Genomic DNA, 22019 nt, shown 5'->3' with positions numbered 1-22019 from the left:
TTATTTTATACGATTATTGTATTTTTATCATTGTTTCATAAAATTTAAAAAGAAGTTGTTAAAATCTTTAATTTCATAAAACCATAATTGTAGAAATCTCTAAGATTTGCACCACTGTAATTTGTATTATTTTGTGTGTAAAATTACATAAGCCAACATAAAATTTGAAACTAGATTGAGAGGGTGATTGAAATCTTGTAAGACACTCTTTTCTCAGAAAATAATGAGAATTTTAAATTTTATTATAGAGAAAAAATATTTCAATCATATAATCAAATCAAAAATAGTGGTTCCCATTTAAAAAAATTATAAATAAACATTTTTATCCCTGATGGGATAAAAAAAAAATTTATTTAACTTTATATTATTGTTTTAATCAATTGTTTAATTAATTATAAAAATATCAATTGTATGTATCGATTTTTAAAAATTAAAGTTGTATATAACAACTGAAATTTAAAAATCAAATTAAATTTGTTTACTAGAAACATAAAATGCATCCTATAAAGGTTGTCAACAGACCTTAAAAAAACTAAATGAAAAAAATGTTAAAATAAATAAGTACCTTTAATGTGGCACTCCTGTTCCCCGTGCCCGGGGAAATGGCAATGCTCGCAAGTTTTTGTCAATGGTGGATATCCAGCTGCTGTAATTAAAAAATAAGGTTTTAATATTGAGGTAAAAATAAATCACAATTATGAATATTGTTTAATAAATGTAGTTTTCATGATTCATAGAGTGTGATGAACTGGGTGTTCAAAGTCCAAGTTCTATCACGCGGANGTTCCAAGTCCAAGTTCTATCACGCGGATAAGTGTGATGAAGAGTCAAAATAATAATTATAATGCAACATTCACTGATTAAACACTGACCACCAAGAAGATGGTCAAGTCCCCTTTTGTATTTACACTATTCATTTAATATTAATACCACAATATTTTCTTCAATTATGGTATTTGGCAGTNGCAAGACACAAAAATTAAAAAAACAGTTTTTAGATGAGAAAAAATTACTTTTAGAATGTTATTAAATTTAAAAAGAAATATATCACAAATATTACCTTTGACATGGCATTCCATTTCCCCGTGCCCGGGGAGACCACAATAATANCCACAATATGAACACTTTTTCTCCATTGGAGGCAGACCAGCAGCTAAAAAAAATAATTGAAATTAGCAATAATTTTATTAGTCTCAATTAAGTATAATGACAAAATTAAACATTATACATGAATAAAAACACATTGAAAGTATAACCCAATATTTGCTAACTAAATAATAGGTTATACTACTAGTGAGAATTAAACAAAATTATTACCTTTTACATGACAATGACTAACAATGTNTTATTACCTTTTACATGACAATGATTAACAATGTGGCCATTCTGGCCACAGTGATTGCAAGCTGAAATTGATAAAAATAGTGTAAATCATTGTAATCTTCAATTAAAGTTTTTTTTAAATCCAAATATAAGGTAAATTGGGGTAGTTATGAATGTATTTTAAATGATCAATGCACATGATTATATTTCCATGTTATATTTAATGATAGTAACACATATAAGGACCAGAACTTTTAAAATAAAATAAAAGCTGATAAATAATCCTGGAGAAAATATAAATTAACAATTACCCCACTCACCTCTATAGTAATAGAACATTATGTAAAATAAATTTTAATAACTTACCACCTCTAAATTTTTTCTTAATTTCAACTTTATTGGGCGGTGGTGGCCCTCTTTTATTATTACTTCTTCCTCCCCCCATCTATTTGTGAAAGTGAAATACATCTAGAACAAAATAATAATTAGACATAGATCTATAGATAATTTATAAGGAGTTTTAATTACATTAACCTCCTTATTTACACTTTTAATTAAGATTCATTAATTAAAAAAATAGATATAACTTTTAGTGAAATGTCAATCATCATATTGTTTAGATAAGATAGATTAAAATTAGTAATGCAAATAATTGTTTTGTTAAAGTTTAATTAGATTAAAAAAATATTTCAAAGATCTATTTATAGCAGTGAAGTTCATTCTAAATATTTTACATGGAAAAATAAATTTTATTCATATATTGGCTCAAAAATTGTTGACCCTCTTATCAATAGCGTAACTAAGGAGTTCTAGAGGGAGACTTAGTCTCTCCACACAAAATTAGAAAATTATGTATGTTAATAATAGCATACATAATTCATGTCAGAATCTGATGTACATAAATAGGATGTCCCATCAAGTTTTGACACGTATAATTTAACTATTTAAAGTTTCAAATTTTTGAGTTAATATACATATATACTACACGAGAGATTACAAATACAGGTAGCTAATTGTTTTTTTATGAGATAGCTGTCACAGATACCGAGTGTATATTGTCAATTTTATAAATATACTTTCACAATAGATATACTTTCTGTATTGCCAGTTGGTGTATTTATAAATTCACAACAATGTGCCTTACCTTATCTATTGATAAGAAATACTGTGTACCTGTGAATATCGATATCATAAAAAAAACCAAGTAGGTACTTGTATTTGTAATCCCTCGTGTAATATATATGTATATAAACTCAAAAATTAGAAACATTAAATAGTTATATCTAACAAAATAATAAAGTTGTATTAAAAATTCATATGCTCTTTACTATTAAATTAAAAACTCAAACATTTTATTAAATTCAAAATATGTGTTCTCATTTAAAAAACAAATTTGACACCCTTACAAAGTATAAGGGATGAACTTAAAAAGTATTACATAGTTAATAATTCAAGAATAATGTGTAACTAAAGATAACAACAAAAAAAAATTGTTTAAATTATATTTTTTCTGTAAATAATTAAGTGGGTTATGATAAAAAAATCATCTGTATACGACTACTGTATAAAATCGTTTGTAACTGAAGAAGTATTTGAGTTATTGTTGACCCAATCATATTTTTGTAAAAAAAGGTCTAAAAATAACACTTTTAAATTTTTGAATAAATTTTAATTAAAATTTTTTTATTTTATTAAACAAATAAAAAATCACTATTAACGCTTGAATGCAAATCTTTAGATAGAGTTTAATTAAAAAAATTTAACAAAATAACGTCCAAAATTTTTTTTTTTTTAATATTAAAGTATAGTATATAAGCTTTAATTTAAGATATATATAAAAATGTCAAACTTTTCGGAACACTTTCAAAAGTTCAGTTGAAAAAGTAAATTTTTTGTGAAAAAGTTGTCATTGTGAATCTCCCCTGTGGGCAAATAGTTAGATTCATAAAAAAAATATACCAAATGAAAGGTAATGACATCAAGCATCTATACAGGGTGATTTTTTTATCATAACCCACTCAATTACTTGCAGAATAATAATAATTTAAACATTTTTTTTTTTTATTATTTTTAGTTACACATTATTCTTGAATTTTTAACTATGTAATACTTTTTAAGTTCATCCCTTATGCCTTGGAAGGGGGTCAACTTTGTTTTTTTAAATGGTAACACATATTTTTAATTTAATAAAATGTTTGAGTTTTTAATTTAATAGTAAATGGCATTTGAATTTTTAATATAACTTAATTCGTTTATTAGATATAATCATTTAAAGTTTCAAATTTTTGAATTAATATACAGGTATAATACACAAGGGATTACAAATACAGGTAGCTAATTGGTTTTTTATAACATCGATATTAGCAGGTACACAGCATTGTTATTATCAATTGTAGTAAGGCACATTGTTATGAGTTTATAAATACACTAACTGACAATACAGAAAGTATATCTATTGATAATCATAATTGATAATAAACAATCCGTGACTGAGACAGCAATGTCATAAAAATCCAATTAGCTACCTGTATTTACAATCCCATGTGTATTATACATGTATATTAACTCAAAATTTTGAAACTTTAAATGTTTATATCTAATAAGCTAATAAAGTTATATTAAAAATTCAAATGCCATTTACTATTAAATTAAAAACTCAAACATTTTATTAAATTGAAAATATGTGTTAACATTTAAAAAAACAAAGTTGACCCCTTCCAAGGCATAAGGGATGAACTTAAAAAGTATTACATAGTTAAAAATTCAAGAATAATGTGTAACTAAAAATAATAAAAAAAAAAAATGTGTTAAATTATTATTATTCTGCAAGTAATTGAGTGGGTTATGATAAAAAAATCACACTGTATAAAAAAATTATATTGATTTGTTCATTATTGAAAAAGTTATGGCAGTTTTAAGTAAAAAAAATTGAAAAAATTTCGAAAATAAGCGATTTTTAAATTTGTAATTTTTTTGGAGTTTTCCCCTATTTACGGGGAACGAGGGAAATTTTTTCAATTTTTGAAGGTAATGTCTTTGACTAGATACGATTTGTGATCTTCTGACGTATCGTTGAAAGAAATCGGTTTTGGCGAGAGTTGAGAAAAAGTGGTAACAGACACAAAAAATAAATAAATAAATAATAAAAAAAATACATCAAAGTAAAATTAATACCTTCTCAGCTTCGTATCGAAAAAATAACGTAAAATAACAGGTTAAAAATTATTAATTTACTAAAACATTGTGGACATTTGTTATATTGTAGATATATTTGTATTCAAAGTATTTTTTGTGGTGAAAGAAAATACAACCAGCACTCTTTACATGTTATTTTAGATGCACCTCATAACTACAAAATTTTGTGGCTACGAGTCTTGCAAACAGAAAAACAAGAGCTAAAAATCAGTAAGCGATAGAAAAAATAAAAATATTCAGTACAAAATACTCGTACTGCGATATAAGGGGTTTAGAATGCAAGAGACACGAGTGACATGTATTTTACAAAACTAAAAAACACATTTTTTTGACAAAACAAAATTTTAGATATTAGTTACAGAATTGTTTTGCGCTAGGGAACGCGATTTCTTGCGTGCGGACCTAATGCAACCAATCATTGGTCCAACAAAGTTAGAAAAAAGTAAAAGAAAAGGTCTCGATTATAACACAAAATTTAACAAGGCCCCAAAAAACCATATTTGCTTTGGGTCTCTTTGTATCTAACAGCGGCATTAGAGTTTACCTTAGTAAAGCCTCATAAATTAAAGACGTACAATATTAAAATTATTAATTCAATTATTGCATTTCCACACATTTTTGGAAATTGTTGCATTGGAATTGGCTTTGCTCGAAAACATTTTATACACTTGTTAACGGTTATGCGTGCTATGTCTGTGCCTCTTAATGGCCAAAAGTATGCACGAATATTTGCAAGTAAACCTTGAGGACCGATATGTAGGAACTTCTTATGGTAAGCTTCGAATATCATTTGAGTCAACCGATGATTGCGTGGTAGCAACGCTGGATGTTTCTAGTTCAAATCTAATTCAGAATATTTCAAACGACCTCCAACTCGCAATATCCCTTTGTCAAGGAACGGCGATAAATTCTTTAACGGTCCCTTAGTTACAGTATTAAGTACATAATGTTGTAAAGGCTTGTCAGGTGCATCGCGCCATAATATTCTTTGGAAATGTCGATCATTCTCATGGACGAGGACCTGACGGAACATCTTGGCAACATCTGCAGTAACCACGTACAAATAGTAACGGAAACGCATCGCTATATCGAAAAGCTCTTGTTGCACGACAGGACCGGTCATCAGAATATCATTCAGAGAATAATCAGTAGTGGTTTTCATAGAAGCATCGAAAACAACTCGCAACTTGGTGGTGCTACTTGAATTTTTATACACCGCATGGTGAGATATATGATAATAAATACCGGGTGTTGTGACGGTATCATCTATTTTTGACATGTGACCCATCTCTTCATATTCCTTGAGAACATTTTTATACTCCGTTGCCAATTCTGAATTATTACACATTTTTTTTTCAAGTGTCAGGAATCGTTTGAGAGCCATATTCATTGAACTCCCAAGCAGTGATGGTTCTTTTCGAAACGGTAGTCGAACGACAAAACGCCCATCCGCTAATCGACTATGACTGTCTTGAAAATATCTTTCAAACGCTAACTTCTCCTCATGTTTCGACTGCCTAATAAATGGTTCTGAATTCATCCACGGAGTGGTTGTTCCTAGTGGACAGACGGTGGATACTTCGACAACGCTATGATCATCATCCTTTGACAAAGGGCCCGAAATTACCCAACCAAGAGCCGTATCGTACAACCTAGGCAAACTTCCTGGCATCACCAACGGCTGTGAACGAATTAGCTCATAGTATATCTCAGCGCCCAATAATAAATCTACTTCTGACGATATGTTGAACTCAGGATCTGCCAACGCATTTCGTACATTGTCGGGTAGACTCCATCCACTAACGTCGAAGGACCGTGACGGCAACGAGCTGGCAATATGTGACAACCAATAGTTTTACTGAATGGAGAGTGAACAGCGAAGAAAGATAAATTTGTCCATTGAGATGACCTTGTGTTAACCCCATTAATTCCACAAATCGGTAACATGGCATTTTTAACGTCCAAGTTTAAGCGCCTGGCCATTTTTTGTGTCACTATGTTGATTTGCGATCCGTTGTCCAATATGGCGCGACATGGAAGCCTTTTACCGCGACTGTTTTGCACCATAACAACTGCGGTGGCTAATAAGACTTGGGTACTTGTACATGCATTATGAACCGCGACAGAACTATCAGGTACAGTTATTGAACTCGTAGAACTAGCTTGTGGTTGTTCTGATGGCACTAGCGCACTAGTAGGTGCTTCATCTGCTTTATTAGATGTGGAAGTAGCATTTCTAGACTGGTACGGTAATCCATGCAACATAGAATTATGTTTCTTACCACAATGCCGACATAATTGTGATTTGCAATCTCTTGTACCGTGACCCGAAAGGAGACAGTTAAAGCATAAGTGCTTCTGCTTTACCACGCTATATCTGTTAGTTAAAGACATAGATTTAAATTAGGACAGTGGTAATTCATACGAGTTTGTGACAGATGGGACAAATTTTAACTCTTCTTTGTACCGATAACACAGTCGAACCACGGTTACTTGCCTTTGACTTGTTTACCTGACGACCTTGACCTACTTGTCCTTCAATTGACTCTAAGGAACTAGCACGTGTCTCTAGAAAGTCATAAAGCATTTTAACGGACATTCGTACCTTAACGACGTGTGTGCCGTCCGTTCGGTTGTGCCTCTCCGTTATCTACACTCATTACCGCATTATGATACTTTGTTCGATACGATCGTGCTAATCTCGTGTATCATTCGATTAAGCTACGTTATTAGTTCGCCGATAAGTATAAATTTCGGTGTATAAATTTGTATTGTTGTCCGTCGTCACAGTTTAGTTTTATTATTTTTCCATCAAGTCTAGCACTTATATGTTAGTCGTCTAGATAACGTTCACGACACCGGCAATAAATTTTTAAATTTATATCAATTGGGACCTTGACCATTCAAGTGTACATACCACTGCCGAGGTTTATTTTGTTTCCAACAAATTTATAGAATCTAACAACTATGCAAAAGTCACCGACTAAACCAACTCCGCTCGTAGGCAAAAAAGATATCTCCCTTACAGATGTCTGGAATGCCTTAATTGGTATGCGGAAAGATATTCAATCTATTAATACTAAATTACTGACGCAAGAAAACACCTCTACATCAATCTTGTCTAGATTGGATGACCTTTCTTCAGAGATAGTTTCTCTGAAGAAAGAGAATGAAGATTTAAAAAAAGACATCGATTCCCTTAAAAAGTCTAAAAATTTTATTACATCTGATTATGCTCCTAATGATTTTTCTGGGGTTGACATTATTCGTGAAATCCATGAAAGAGACAGCAAATCTCGTAATATAATGTTATTTAACATAGAGGAATCGGTTAGTAATATTGATTCGCTTGCTAAGGAGCTTATTATAAAGTTAAATTTGGATGCTAATATATCCGCGGTCACCCGTCTCGGCAAACAATCTGCTAAACCAAGACCGATAAGAATAACATTTGATAGTACTAAGTCTGTCTTAGATGTTTTAAAATCAAAAAAGTCGCTATCATCTGATCCATCATGGAGAAACGCATGGATTACTACAGATCTTACTTTGTACCAAATGAAATTCCTACGTTCGTTAAAAGCCGAACGTGATAGAAGAAACAGTTCAAACAATGGTAATTGGTTCATCAAGTATTCTCGTGGTTCACCATCTTTAGCTCAAAAAAACTAATTCGCGGCTCAAGTTCATATCACTCTAACATGTCATGTAATATATCAAATTCTTCTTATATTAAAAATAATTATAATTGTACAAAAAAATGTAATACTCTCTCCGGGTATTATCAGAACGTCCGTGGGTTAAAAACTAAATTATCTATTTATCGTTTAAATTTTGTTACTTTAAATTACTATGATTATTTCATTTTAACTGAAACATGGCTAACCTCTGACATTAGTAATAATGAATTAGGGATGTCTGATTATTTGATATATCGTAATGATCGAAATACTATTAATAGTATTTACTCTAAAGGTGGGGGGGTTCTTATAGCCATCCATAAACGATTTAGTTCTCATATTTTGCCATTACCTAATTTAAATCTTGAAAGTCTAGCGATATCCATCACCACAACAGATTCCAAAATTTTACTCTTAGTTTTATATATCCCTCCAAATAGTACAGTTGAAGTCTATACTTCCCATTGTGTTTTAATAGAAAATTTTCGTTCTTCTTTTCCTGATCATATACTTATAATAATTGGAGACTTTAACTTACCAGATATTAAATGGCCAAATATTTATCACTACAACGTTATACAAGGGTCTGTTTCTCTTAAGGCTAAAATCTTAACAGAAACTATTGATTACGAGCATTTATATCAACATAATCTCATTTCTAATTATAAAAACAATATCTTAGACTTAGTCCTCTCCAACAATTGTAATTTAACTGTAACTAAATGCCCTGTCTCTCTTGTTCCGATTGATTTAGCGCATCCAGTCCTCCAAATCGACGGTCCATCTTATGTACCTTCTTTAAATACTAACCCCAACTCTTTCAAACACAATTTTTCCAGAGCTAACTATTTGTCAATGAATACCTTCTTTAATACAATTAATTGGAACTCGTTACTAGATGACTCTTTAGAGTTTCCTGCTATGGTCACAAATTTTTACTCCACCATTTCCGGCGCAATTAACTTATTTACCCCGAAATTTTATAATCATAAATCAAGCTATCCTCCTTGGTATAGCACAGAACTTAAAACACTAATCTTTAATAAAAAACGCTTGCATAAAGAGTACAAAATTACAAAAGATCCCATCATATACAATGAATTTTCCCGTATTCGTGCGTTATGCAAAAAAGAAAGCAAAAATTGTCGTAACCAATATCTACGTAAAATTCAGTTAAATCTTACTAATGATCCTAAATCTTTCTGGCGCTACATAAAAAGTCTTAAATTGGATAACGAAATACCTGATACTATGGAGTATGATAATAAATTATCAACCGGTGGATATGCTGTTTCCAATTTATTTAAAGACTTCTTTAGTACTGTCTATTCTAACCAAAGTCCAAATATAAATAATTGTATTAGTGATACTAACGATAGTCCATTCACGACTCATTTATCATCATTGAAGCTTTCAGTTGAAGAGGTATTTCAAGGCCTTAGTACTCTTGATTTAAATCCGTGTCCAGGTCCAGATGGTATCCCTAATATCCTTTTACGTTCGTGTAAATATTCATTAGCTGTTCCTATCCATAAATTATTTAATCATTCATTATCTAAAGGAGTATTCCCATCTCAATGGAAAAATAGTTATATCACTCCAATTTATAAATCAGGCATTAAAAATTTGGTATCTAACTATAGACCAATCACTAAATTATCTGCTTTACCGAAACTACTTGAAATGTTAATGATGCCTTGGTTATCCTTTTCTTTCAAAAACTTAATAAACACCACCCAACATGGTTTTATTAAAGGCCGCTCAGTTGAAACGAATCTTCTTTGCTTCTATAATGCAATATCTAAATCCATGGAATCGGGTACCCAAACTGATGTAATTTATACAGACTTTTCAAAAGCATTCGATTCTGTAAATCATTCTCTATTGTTGGCTAAGTTACTTTTGAATGGCATCTCCGATCCCTTATTATCCTGGTTTAAAAGTTACCTATCTGATAGAATACAACAAGTTAAGGTTAATGGTTTCTTGTCAGATCCTTTCCCTGCTCCATCAGGCGTTCCACAAGGTGGTCACATATCGCCCTTATTGTTTGCCATATTCATCATGGATATCGGTAATTGCTTTAGCTATTGTGATCATTTACTGTTTGCGGACGACCTTAAATTTTTTGCAAGTGTTTCTTCTCTCGATGACTGCTCTCTTATTCAAAAAGATCTCGATAAATTACATGTTTGGTGTCGTGATAATGGTCTGAAATTAAACACTTCTAAATGTCTAAAAATGTCTTTCACCCGTTCCCACAACAAAATAAATTATGATTATTATATCCTCAATGATAAATTGGTTGAAGTAGAAACCATCAAGGATCTCGGAGTTACCTTTCAATCTAACCTTTCTTTTTCCTCTCATATTGACAATTCGTGCGCAAAAGCTTTAAAAAGACTTGGCTTCTTAACTAGATGCACTAAGGAATTTAATGATGAATTATGTATTAAAACCTTATATATATCATTAGTCAGACCTCTCTTAGAGTATTGTTCAGTACTATGGAACCCCTCACAAATTGGTCATATTGAATCTCTGGAGAGAGTACAAAGACGTTTCTTGCGGTTAATTGGCTATAAAAGACGTCTTGGGTTAGATCCTAATCTATCTAGTTCTACTTTAACCTCTATTCAAGCTAGCCTTAACTTGGTATCTCTCAATACTAGACGAGAGTTGTTGGACGCATCCTTTCTCACAAAACTTGTAAAGGGTACCATTGCTTGCTCAGACCTGCTACACCTACTTAATTTTTACATTCCCACTTTCAATATTCGGTCCTTTCCTATATTCGTAATTCCGTTTCACCGCACTTCTTATGGCTCCAATAACCCTATTGATCGTATATCTGCTGTATGTAACCGTCTCAATAATCAAAATAATTTTGATTTTTTTGCCCATTGTTAATTTTATGTATTATAATTTGTAGTGTTATTTAATCTTAAATGTATTATTAATTGCTATTACTGTTTAATTTAAATTATTATTATATTGTTAAGTACTGTACTTGAGCCCTCGGGCGTTTATTTAATAAATAAAAATAAAATAAAAATAAACATCACGTCGTCATTGGCCTTATGCGACAAATCCCATTTTTCCAGTGTAGCAAGATCCAATTTACTTCGTACTATTCCCACTAACAGATCATCCCAATGCTCAACCGGTCGTTTTAAAGAACGAAGAGCTTAAACATGCTTATCAAACGTCGATAAAAAGTTATGCAAATCCTTTGAATCTAAACTTGCCAAATTTTTCATTTCTAACAACGATCGAACATGGGTGCCTATTAAAAATCGCTTGCGCTCATAGTGATCTTTGAGAAGAGCTAAGGACCGACTATACGACGAATCGCCAACATCTAATCCATCGATTAAGTCTAGCGGCGTTTCTTGTAAACAAGATCTTAAAAAATACAATTTATCAACCTCATCAAGACTAGCAACATCATTCACTCGTTTCATAAAACAATTATAAAACCTTGGCCATTTTATATAGTCTCCGTCAAACTTCTCTAACGGTAACGATGGTAAATGTGTAACCGACTTCATACTCAAATTTTTTGTGAGCAAGGACTCTAACCTTAACCACGAGGCATGCGAAGACGACTCTTGTGTATGGGCATAGTTGTCAGGCGATGAAACCGCTGGTGCTAGCGCAGGTACTAATCTTGATAATCGACTCACCATATCATGATACTTAGATTCAAAATCTTCGCGCTGTTGAGCATGATGATCATCGTCGTGCTCAATGTCAATTTCCTCAACCTTTTGTTGAACATCTTCAAATTGATTTAAAATAGCAGGGAGAGTATTTAAACGAGATGCGGCTTCTGCATAAGAAGCTGGAAATGGAATAAAACGGTCGATAAAAGTTGCTACTCGAGTTAATGAACATTTTATAATAGCGCGCCTACGCACTAACCCTGCGATTAAGTCAGCATTACACAATTCGGATTCATTATCAAAGGCATCGTCCGACATTTTGAAAAATAGCCTTAAAATATTTTACCGCACTACCAAAAAACTTGCTAATAATTTATAATGACGAAACGAAACGTTCAAATAAATAGTTAATCTAACAATATCACAACACTTACTACAAATTTTTCCAACTAATTTTTTCACAGATTGTCAAAGTAATAACAATTGACAAAAATCACCAACAGTATAGATACATTAAATAAAGGTGAAAAACTTAATAAATAAGTGTGGGTGAGTGGATCTTATAAATATAATATTTTTATTTTAATAAATTTTTCTTTTCTCATTTTTTTTTTTTATACCACCAATATATATTTTTTTCAATTTAGTACTCTAATTAAACAATTTTTAATTTTCACTGAGTATATATATTATATATTTTTTATCAATATGATTTTTATTTTATTTTTTATTACTTTTTTTTTTGTACTTTAGTTTTTAAACTTTCTGATTCTTTTTAAATTTCCTTTTTTTTTTTTTTATTTAACACCACACACTTTACAACAATAATGTACTAAGTACTTATGTAACAATTGAAAATATATCAATAATTATAATATTTTTTCTGAAACTAATTGCTGGAAAAATAATTAAACAAACAAGAATCAAGTATAAAAGTAAAACTACAAATAATATTTCAACCAGAAAAAAAACAAAAAGCTATTTAGGCTGAAAATTATAACTTCATAGTTGTTTTTCTTTTTTATACATACATATCACAGCAGCACGTCAATTACGTTTTATCACAGTTGCTTAACAATTTGACTTAGATAAAAAAAAATAAAAAATCAACTTATTACGAATGGACTGTATAATAAATCAGGCCCGATTGGACCAAATTTTAATACCAGGGGCGAGAAATTATATCACGCTTATCTGGTGATTAATTAGAAAGGATTTTAGGACATTTATATTTGTTTTGAAAGAAGACTGTGGTCGCTAGTTCGCACAAAATTACTTATATTTCCATACCAATAACAATAATTCAAATTGTATTAAGTATTTATAATTTACAATAGCACCTTGTGCAATTTAGTAATAAGAGTTGACAAATATAACAATAAATATAAATCAGTATTATTAACTATGAATTTGATTATATACACCTAGATATAAATAAAAAAGATATTCAATATAAATAATAGTGTTGGATATACAATTTATACACTAAGATTATTTGTATGATTTATGCATTAAAATTGGTAATTGTCATCCGTGTAACTTACACAATTTTCTTAATCCAGCCGTGTGGAATATAACAACAAATAAACCATAAAATTGTTACCTTAGATAATCCGACAATGTCATCCGTGTGACTTAAATAATTTCAGCTAATATTTAACATCAAAATACATTACTCATATAATACAATATTGCTTATGCTACAGCAGCTAACTACATAAACAAACTTGAATAACATTTACTTTAGCAAAAAACAACGTGGATATAATTTTTACCAAAAACGTATAACCAACAAAAACATTTTTCTAATTTTTTAATAATCTACATACAATTACATACACATGTCGACCGGCAATGATAACCGGTCGACGACGCCAAGCGACCGGTAGAGGAAGGGAGGATGAGTGGACACAACTGAATAAGCGCGCTATCTCGTATTTTTCAGCAGCGCGAACAGCCGTTATTATTATTGTTCACTCGCTGCCATATCATATACGGCGGTCCCGAACCATCTTATTGCGGTCATTATTACAACAATAGCAATAATAATAACACTTGTTTTCTACAGAAGTAGTAAATTTGACAGTACACGGAGATATTGTTTATCTCCACTATTAGAGTAACATACATTTGATTATTAAGATTGTAAATAAACAAAATATTCACGGTCAATATGTCGGGGAAATTATTAGCACAAATGAATTGCGCTGAATTACGTCGCGAATGCGGTTTTAGACAGCTACCATGCTACGCGACGAAACCCAACATGCTAATTATGTTAGAGGAAAACATACGTAGCGAAGAAAGGAATCCAGCTACTGAAATTTTACCGCCCCGACCGCCGCTCGATAGCGAAAATCCGGTCCGCGAACACGAAGTGGGGGTGTTAGACAACTCCACGGACCGTATCTGTGAACGCGACGTGAATAATCAGCGGCCCGGCGTAGCACCTTTACCGGAGGAACATCCGGTGAACCTCGCGCTACACACATCAGACGACGAGTCTGATGTCGAACAACCGGGGGCAATTACGCGGGCAAGCGGTCAACTAGGCGCGCCGTACATCGAGGACGTATACGTTGCCCGCTTGATAGCGCATGCAGCAGAACAAGTCGGGGCGATACGACAGAACATTCGCGACATTTCGAATAACGCGCGGATCGAGGCACGAATGACTGAATTAGAAAGGTCGCTCTCGCGTATATCAATGGAACAGCGCCAGATTTCAAACATGCTGGAGCGAATCAGTCAAAATATGTTGCCGTCCCCACATGTCGCTGCACAACCGACTATTCGTCAAGCTAACGTAGAGCGAAATGATAGTCGACGATCGGCGGACGCGCATCGCGTTACATTCGGTCCATCGGAAGCGACGGACCCGACGCGACACGACGCAACACTACACGAGCGCCTCGCGGACATTGAAGCGCAAGAAGCCCACAACATGAGACGGTCGTACGGACAAGCGTCGCGTGCGTCGCAACCACGGATGTGTAGCATGGGTTGGCAAGACGAACATTATCCGCGCACTCATACATATGAGAACGAGCCGACCGATTTTTCGTTTACGTGCCAACCACGGGAGGGGCAATTCAACACACCCGACGGTCGTCGGTCTTTCAATGATTTGTTACCTACCCGCAGCTCGCGGTCTGTATTGGTACCTTACCACGACCTACGCACCGTACGCGCCTGTTTACCTGAATATTACGGGAGAAACGAAGAAGACCCAAGGGAGTTTCTAGATAGAGCGGAGGATCTACTCTGTTAGGGCGGTATACACCCAACGGCATGGGTGAATATCGTCGTCCCGTTTTTGAACGACAGGGCAGGTGATTGGTGGCGACCGATAAAATTAAATATGCCATGGGCGGAATTTAGGTCCGAATTACTCAAGGAGTTCGACAGTATCAATATCCGGACGGCGGTCGAGATGGACTTAAAAACGACGCTACAAACGTTAACCGAATTTATTATTCATAAACAACGTTTGGCCGCGCGAGCACGTTTTGGGTTACCAGAACAACAACTTTTGCGACAGTTAACGGGGATTTTATGGGACGATTACCGCGCTATGATACGGTTAATGCACTCAGCGTCTTTCGCCGATCTACGTGAGATAGTGCATGACGTAGATAAAACCGCGGCTCCTCGGTACGCTAGCGTCCCGACAGCCAGCCGATCTGCATCCGCGGCATACCGCACAACCAGCGGCTCGACAGCGAGCGGGTTATGCACACGCGGACGCACCGCCTACCCCGTGCCGATATTGCGGCGAGCGACACTGGCACCGCCAGTGCCCAAACAGACCGTCGGTATTGGGAAACGGAAATCGGCTAGGAGGGAATTAGTCCGCCCCTCCAGTCTACAACAGATTCAAACAGGGCGCAGCGTTTTAGACGACGTTTGGTTTAAAACGCGCCCTGCAGCTTCGCAATTTTTATCCGGTAACATATCACGCATCACGACCATCGCACAGAACACCGAATCTAACGGCCCTTACGATTTACATACCGCCAACGATCTTGGCACTTTTTCGGTACCGCACCCCTCTTATCGGAATGGAGGGGACGCCGCGGTAAATTCGGATATAATCAGAGTATCGGAGTTCGAACACGCTGCCGACACGAACGAACAAAGCGCGAGTCAGGTGTTCGAAATTTTTTCGGACACAGTGTGGGAGGGGGTGTCATTCGATCCGACAAGTCCACTAATGGCAGTTAACACTATCAGTGGGCAAACTGACGTCGCGGTTAAGAACCAACTGCCCCCCGTTCGAACCGTAAACCACCCGAGTAATGGCCAACGAAAATGCCCGCGTAGAATTACTACTCCAGCAGTCGAGTTAGAATTCGAAACTGGCTTCGTCACAGCCCTACTCGACTCACAGGCGCATAAATCGTATGTAAAACCGGTAATTGCTTATAAATACGGAACTGTTTATAAAGGACACACTGACGCCGTTAGACTAGCGGACTGACATACCGCCACGACGAACGGTACCGCTACGTTTACCGCCAAAATCGCGGATCTAGAAGTGCGTTTTTCAGCGGTTATTTTAGACGACCTATATTGCGACGTATTATTTGGCCATGATTTTCTGATTGATCAGAAAGTCGCCTGGGACTACTCAGCAAGAACAATACACTTAGACACTAGGAAACGTACAACCGCTTGTTGGAAATCGGACGCACGACACACGATCCGCAAACCAGATCTGACACAGTTAGATATAACCGGCGACCCACGAACGCGCGCGTTATTAACACAGACGATATGTAATTACGCAGCGGTCTTTAACGACACGGTGGGTCGCACAAAATTAATCGAGCACGATATTCTATTGAAAGACCCGACTCCTATCGCACTAAAACCGTACCCATACCCCCTGCATAAGCAGGAGGTTATTGACGATATGGTAAACGACATGGAGGCGCAGGGGCTAATAGAACCGAGTGTATCGCCGTGGTCAGCACCGATAGTGCTGGCCAAGAAGAAGGACGGGACTTTTCGTTTATGTATAGATTACCGACGACTAAACGAAGTAACCGTTTCGGACGCGTACCCCATGCCTAATCTAAACGACATGGTTAGGAACATGAGAGGGGCAAAAATGTACACGACTCTCGACTTAAAGTCGGGTTATTGGCAATGCTCTTTAAACCAAAAAGTCCGTAAGTTTACGGCATTTAGAACAAAAAGGGGCTTATTTCAATTTCGTGTACTACCGTTTGGACTCAAAAATTTGCCTATGACTTTCGTAAGACTTATGAATGAAGTACTTAGAGGATATCTAGATGATTTTGTCCAAGTTTACTTGGACGACATAATCATTTATTCAAGTAGTTTAGAAAATCATTTAGAACATTTAGGCAAAGTTCTAGAACGATTAGAGCGACACGGGCTGACATGTCACACAAAAAAGTGTAAAATAGGATTTTCCGAAATTTCCTTTTTGGGCCATATTGTACACGGTGAGGGCATAGACANATTCCGAAATTTCCTTTTTGGGCTATATTGTACACGGCGAGGGCATAGACAAACAGCCCGAAAAACTCGAGTCCATCCGCGTCCTATCGGTCCCACGGAATATCAGGGACCTACGTAGATGTCTCGGCATATTTAATTGGTATTGTCAATTCGTCGACAACTACGCCGAAACAATAGCGCCGCTGACAAATCTACTAAAAAGGGGGACNTGCTGACAAATCTATTAAAAAGGGGGACGAAATGGTTGTGGACGGAAGACCATCAAAGGGCTTTTGAACAGGTAAAAAAGGCCCTGTGTGAGTCCCCACGACTGAGTCCTCCTGACTACGCGAAAACTTTCTGCCTTCAAACCGATGCGAGTGAAATGGGCGTGGGAGCAATACTCTNTAACCGAAGCGAGTGAAATGGGCGTGGGAGCAATACTCTTTCAATACGGTGATGAACCGGGAGAGAGAAGAATCATATCCTACGCCAGTAAGAAACTTTCAGAAACGCAGAATCGTTACACCGCCGTAGAACGATAATGCTTAGCAATTATATGGACGACTGATAAATTTCGCCCGTACTTAAAGTATTCTCCGTTCGAATTATTTACGGATAATTCCGCGTTGAATTGGCTACACAAAGCAAAGGATAACAATTCAAAATTAACTATGACTCCCCCTGCAGCACCCGGCGGACCTCCGATCTTCCTGCTCCTGCGCCCTACGCATCCAGGCTACAGAAAGCTTACAGAGCGCATCAACAGTGCTTTCAAGGAGAGGAAAGACCGGGAGAGAGAAGCGCCCAACCGTCCACCAGCTACACCAGCGCTTTCAATGCCTGCCCCAAGGACCCGTCCACCACCACTGTCGGAGATCGTGCGACCCTCCTCCACAGCAATTAGCACCACAGCTGTACCGGCCCCCAGGGAAGTCGAGGACGCCATGGACGACTTGGGACGCGCCGTGGACGGGTTCCTTGCGGACTCTCCTTCTCCTCCCCATTTCCATCCTAAAACACCTCGTCTCGAGTAATCGGGCGAGGAGTCTCCTTTTTTTTTTTCCTTCGGTCCTGACGTCATCCGTAGGTTACGGATGAATTATCCATTCCATCTTGCCAACGAGACTGAAGGTTTCAGTCTAATACGGTAAGTCTTGAACGCAATTTCAATGACCACACACACAGGACCATGGCGGCAAGTCAACAATTGTTTATTACTTATAACTGCTGTGTATGATGTGACAATTTGCTTACAAATATCGGCCGGGTCAAGAAATAGACTGACGGCTTGGTTGAGGGGAGTTGACACGGCACCGCCCGTCGCTCAACCGTGTCTCTCGCGATATCAGCCGTCCAGCTATTAATATGACAATTGGTTGTCTCCTCGCCCTTGACACCGAGATAAGGCCGCCGCCGAGTATGGATTACAGATATTGCGTTCTGTTCCGTTTCTGACGTACACTTCGACTGGTTGTGGCGTTTGCTCTATTGTTGTACTTTTCTTGTGTTTTGTTTTCCTCTTCTTTTTTGAAACGTATACGTATCTAGTGAGATATTTCTGTGTACCACCGTGCGTCTATTACGGTATTAAATTAGCTCACATATATAAATAAATAAATGTATATATATTGTGCGGAGAAAAAGGAATTAAGTGAATTCGTGCCGACCGGACTTATTGGATACGCGTCACTTTGTAAATTAAATAGTTTCATTATTTTCGATTTTGTGCACAAGATTTATTGTAATCACAGGAAACAGCATTGACACAATGAGTAAAATTTTAAATAAATGAGACTAGATTATACATAATATGTCAGTTTTTAGAATAATATTAATTTAAGAATAGACCTGTAATTGCATACAAGAAAATTTTGAAATATATGAGAGAAGAGACCTATTTTTCTCACTGCATGCACTAAACATTAAACATTGATAATACCTACATTGTATTTGTATACCTAATTTAACACATAAATAAATGTATGTATTGATGTTAATAATAAAAAAATAGTTTTTTTAGATTTTAAATTTACTATTTATTTCAATAATAATTTAATTATAATTAGTAAAAATATTAAACAATTTAATAGAAAAATATTTTATAAATATCAGATAACCAAATAAATTATTTTTTATGTAACTATTGTGGGTATGTATTGAGAATCTAAAATTTTAACAGAAGAAAAAAGGAATCAAACTATTAAATTATTAGAAGTTTTAACTTAAAATTAGTTCAACCATCTTATAGGTAAAAATCTCATAAAATTACTAATTAGTAATAACCAACTACTTTTTCCATAATGCACGTACAATTTGAATTTGATTCTCATTTCTTTCGCACATTAATTTAATTCCAATATATATAAACAAATAATGAATAAAAAATTATTGATAGAAATATTACATTTCATTTTACAATAGTAGTTAATACATAATAATTATTTACATTCAGTAAAATGAATTATTATTCACATTTGTGTAAAACAATAGTTCATTGATATTTCATGTTTGATATTAATCTAGCTAAGATAACTATTAAGGAGCATTTAGAAGGCACTCTATGAGTATGCCTTGCGAGTTGCGAGTTGTAATTCGTGTTCTACAAACTTCTACTACTCATGAGTCAGAATCGCGCTTTTAAAGATTCGACGATTTGGGAGTTGGGATTTGGAGTTGACTCTGTGAGTCAACTCATTTGAGTGAACTGATTCATATCAGTGAGTCAATAATCCCATCTCTAATAGGTAATAATGATGTTGAGAATGATTATCTCGACTTGTTATCTTTAAATGGTTTTATTTTACTTATAAATGTATATACGAGAATCCCTTCAGATAATAGTAAAAACTCGTGTATAGACCACATATTTGTCAAAACAAACAATAATATAAAAACTTATGATAACATTGAAGCAATGTTATTAATGTTAGTAATTCAAACAGACTTTTCTGATCATTATACTAATATCTTATCAATTCCAAATGTACATATAGAGAATCAAGAACTAGTTTTATATGTATAATACATGAATAAATACATATTATAGAAATTAAATATAGTATAAAATTAATATGTAATTATTCATTAGTCATAAGTAGCTAGAATAAAATATTTTTTTTGGAAATAATGACTTTTCTCTTTTAATATGCTAAGTAGACGAACACAAATACAGTAAAACTCGCTTAATAGAGGTTAGTTTTAAAATAGGTAGTAGTTACACCTTCCCCTAGCCACTATATTTTTATACTGTTTGACATAAAAAATAGGCGCTAGTAAATGACAAATAAAATTGAAGCAGAGAATTATAAAAATACGAAAAACAATGTTTATTACAAAGAATTAACATTTTTTATTTAATTTAAATTAAAAATATAAAATCGACAATTTTATAATGAATATTTTTTACTTTATAATGATTCAATTAAAAAAAAAAAGTATATTAAAAGAAAAAAGACGTATAAAATACTTATAAAAAAAAATTGTTTCAATCCATAAATTTTTCAAAAATGTATAGCAAATCTATAATTCAAAAAATAAAATATGAAATCATAATTTTTAACACAAAAATAGTATGTTTTTAACTACGGCAGCCTCAACACTTAGAAAATAAGGTGTTAAAAAATTTTTTTCTCCTTAAACTTATTGTACTTAACATAAATTTTACATATTTTTCATGGACACAGGATTTTCTTGACATTTTCAAAAGTGAAAAGGATGTTTTTATCCAATTCATTCAATTTATTTATTTTGAAAATGTCATGACGACATATAATAAAAATTAATTATAATTAATAATTAAAATTAAAACTATATTCAAAATATTATTAATTTAATACTAAAAAATATTAAACTCAAAAAACCGCAAAAAATTACTGAAAAATCGTGAATACGTATTTCAGAAATAATGTTACCATTATTAACGCTAAATATATACAACACATGTAGTATGTGATATAATTAATAATTTCTTAACTTTGCAACTTAACAAAAAGTACAAATGTAACGCAATGTGTGAATGCTTATACTATTTTTAAAGAAAATAATACAAAATATTTTGTTAATCAAGAGTCAGACAAGATTTGTCAAAACATCATGGAGTATCCGTATATATAAACTTACTTAAATTTATTCAAAATAATAACCAAAAAAAAATGGCGGTACTCAATGACACAAGCAGAATTTTTAGTTGAGGAAGAGGCCTAAGTTTCTTTGACTTGTCATAACTTGTCTAATTATCGCCAAATTTATATATTGCTTATAGTAATAATTAGCTAATGGAGTGAACACCTCATAGTTATGCCACTGTCTTTGCCAAATATACCAGACCCTTTATATTGTTTTGTAGTAAAAGACTTTTTTCTTTTCCTTGAAATTAATAGCACTATTATAAGTAAGGTTTCCTAGGCAATTGCATTGGTTATAATGTTCAATTGCCAACTCTGACCAAAAAAAATTTCAACAATAATAATATAAAATAAATTATTTGATATTATAAATAAAATTTATGTTTCACTCAATAGTTTATAATTAAAAAAATAGTTCTATAATCATTGATGAATGTTTAATTAATATATTATTTAAATAATATGACTTAAGTTATATTTGCTTTATAGGAGCATATCTAAATTTAGTTTAATATTTGAAATACAATTGGAATTCTTTCATAAATACAGTAAAGTAAATA

At 33.8% G+C, this 22019-nt stretch overlaps 3 protein-coding genes across 3 annotated transcripts in view; all 3 read right to left on the bottom strand.

Annotated features, from left to right (window-relative positions):
• LOC126903128 (uncharacterized) overlaps positions 1–7063 on the bottom strand; it is a 120613-nt gene extending 113550 nt beyond the window's left edge. Inside the window, exon 1 of the mRNA XM_050681141.1 lies at positions 6198–7063. Coding sequence (XP_050537098.1) covers positions 6247–6912 — 666 coding nt within the window. The 5' untranslated portion in view covers positions 6913–7063 and the 3' untranslated portion in view covers positions 6198–6246. The remainder of the gene's footprint in view (positions 1–6197) is intronic.
• LOC126900792 (uncharacterized) lies at positions 5351–6190 on the bottom strand. The gene has a single exon (XM_050676729.1). The coding sequence runs from the start codon at positions 6188–6190 to the stop codon at positions 5351–5353; it is 840 nt and encodes a 279-aa protein (XP_050532686.1).
• Positions 7064–11386: 4323 nt separating the features above from the next.
• LOC126900789 (uncharacterized) lies at positions 11387–12181 on the bottom strand. Its single transcript, XM_050676727.1, has one exon. The coding sequence runs from the start codon at positions 12179–12181 to the stop codon at positions 11387–11389; it is 795 nt and encodes a 264-aa protein (XP_050532684.1).
• Between the last annotated feature and the right edge of the window lie 9838 nt (positions 12182–22019).

This window comes from Daktulosphaira vitifoliae, unplaced genomic scaffold (genome assembly GCF_025091365.1).
Source record: "Daktulosphaira vitifoliae isolate Bord-2020 unplaced genomic scaffold, ASM2509136v1 Scaffold_3, whole genome shotgun sequence".
In the NCBI taxonomy this organism is placed as follows: domain Eukaryota; kingdom Metazoa; phylum Arthropoda; class Insecta; order Hemiptera; family Phylloxeridae; genus Daktulosphaira; species Daktulosphaira vitifoliae.
Note: the sequence above shows the minus strand (reverse complement) of the source record. Positions and strands in the feature narration are given on the sequence as shown.

What these genes read in the sequence shown, in the direction of transcription:
- LOC126900792 (XM_050676729.1), bottom strand. Translation starts at nt 6,190, where the DNA reads ATGCCAGGAAGTTTGCCTAGGTTGTACGATACGGCTCTTGGTTGGGTA.
- LOC126900789 (XM_050676727.1), bottom strand. Translation starts at nt 12,181, where the DNA reads ATGTCGGACGATGCCTTTGATAATGAATCCGAATTGTGTAATGCTGAC.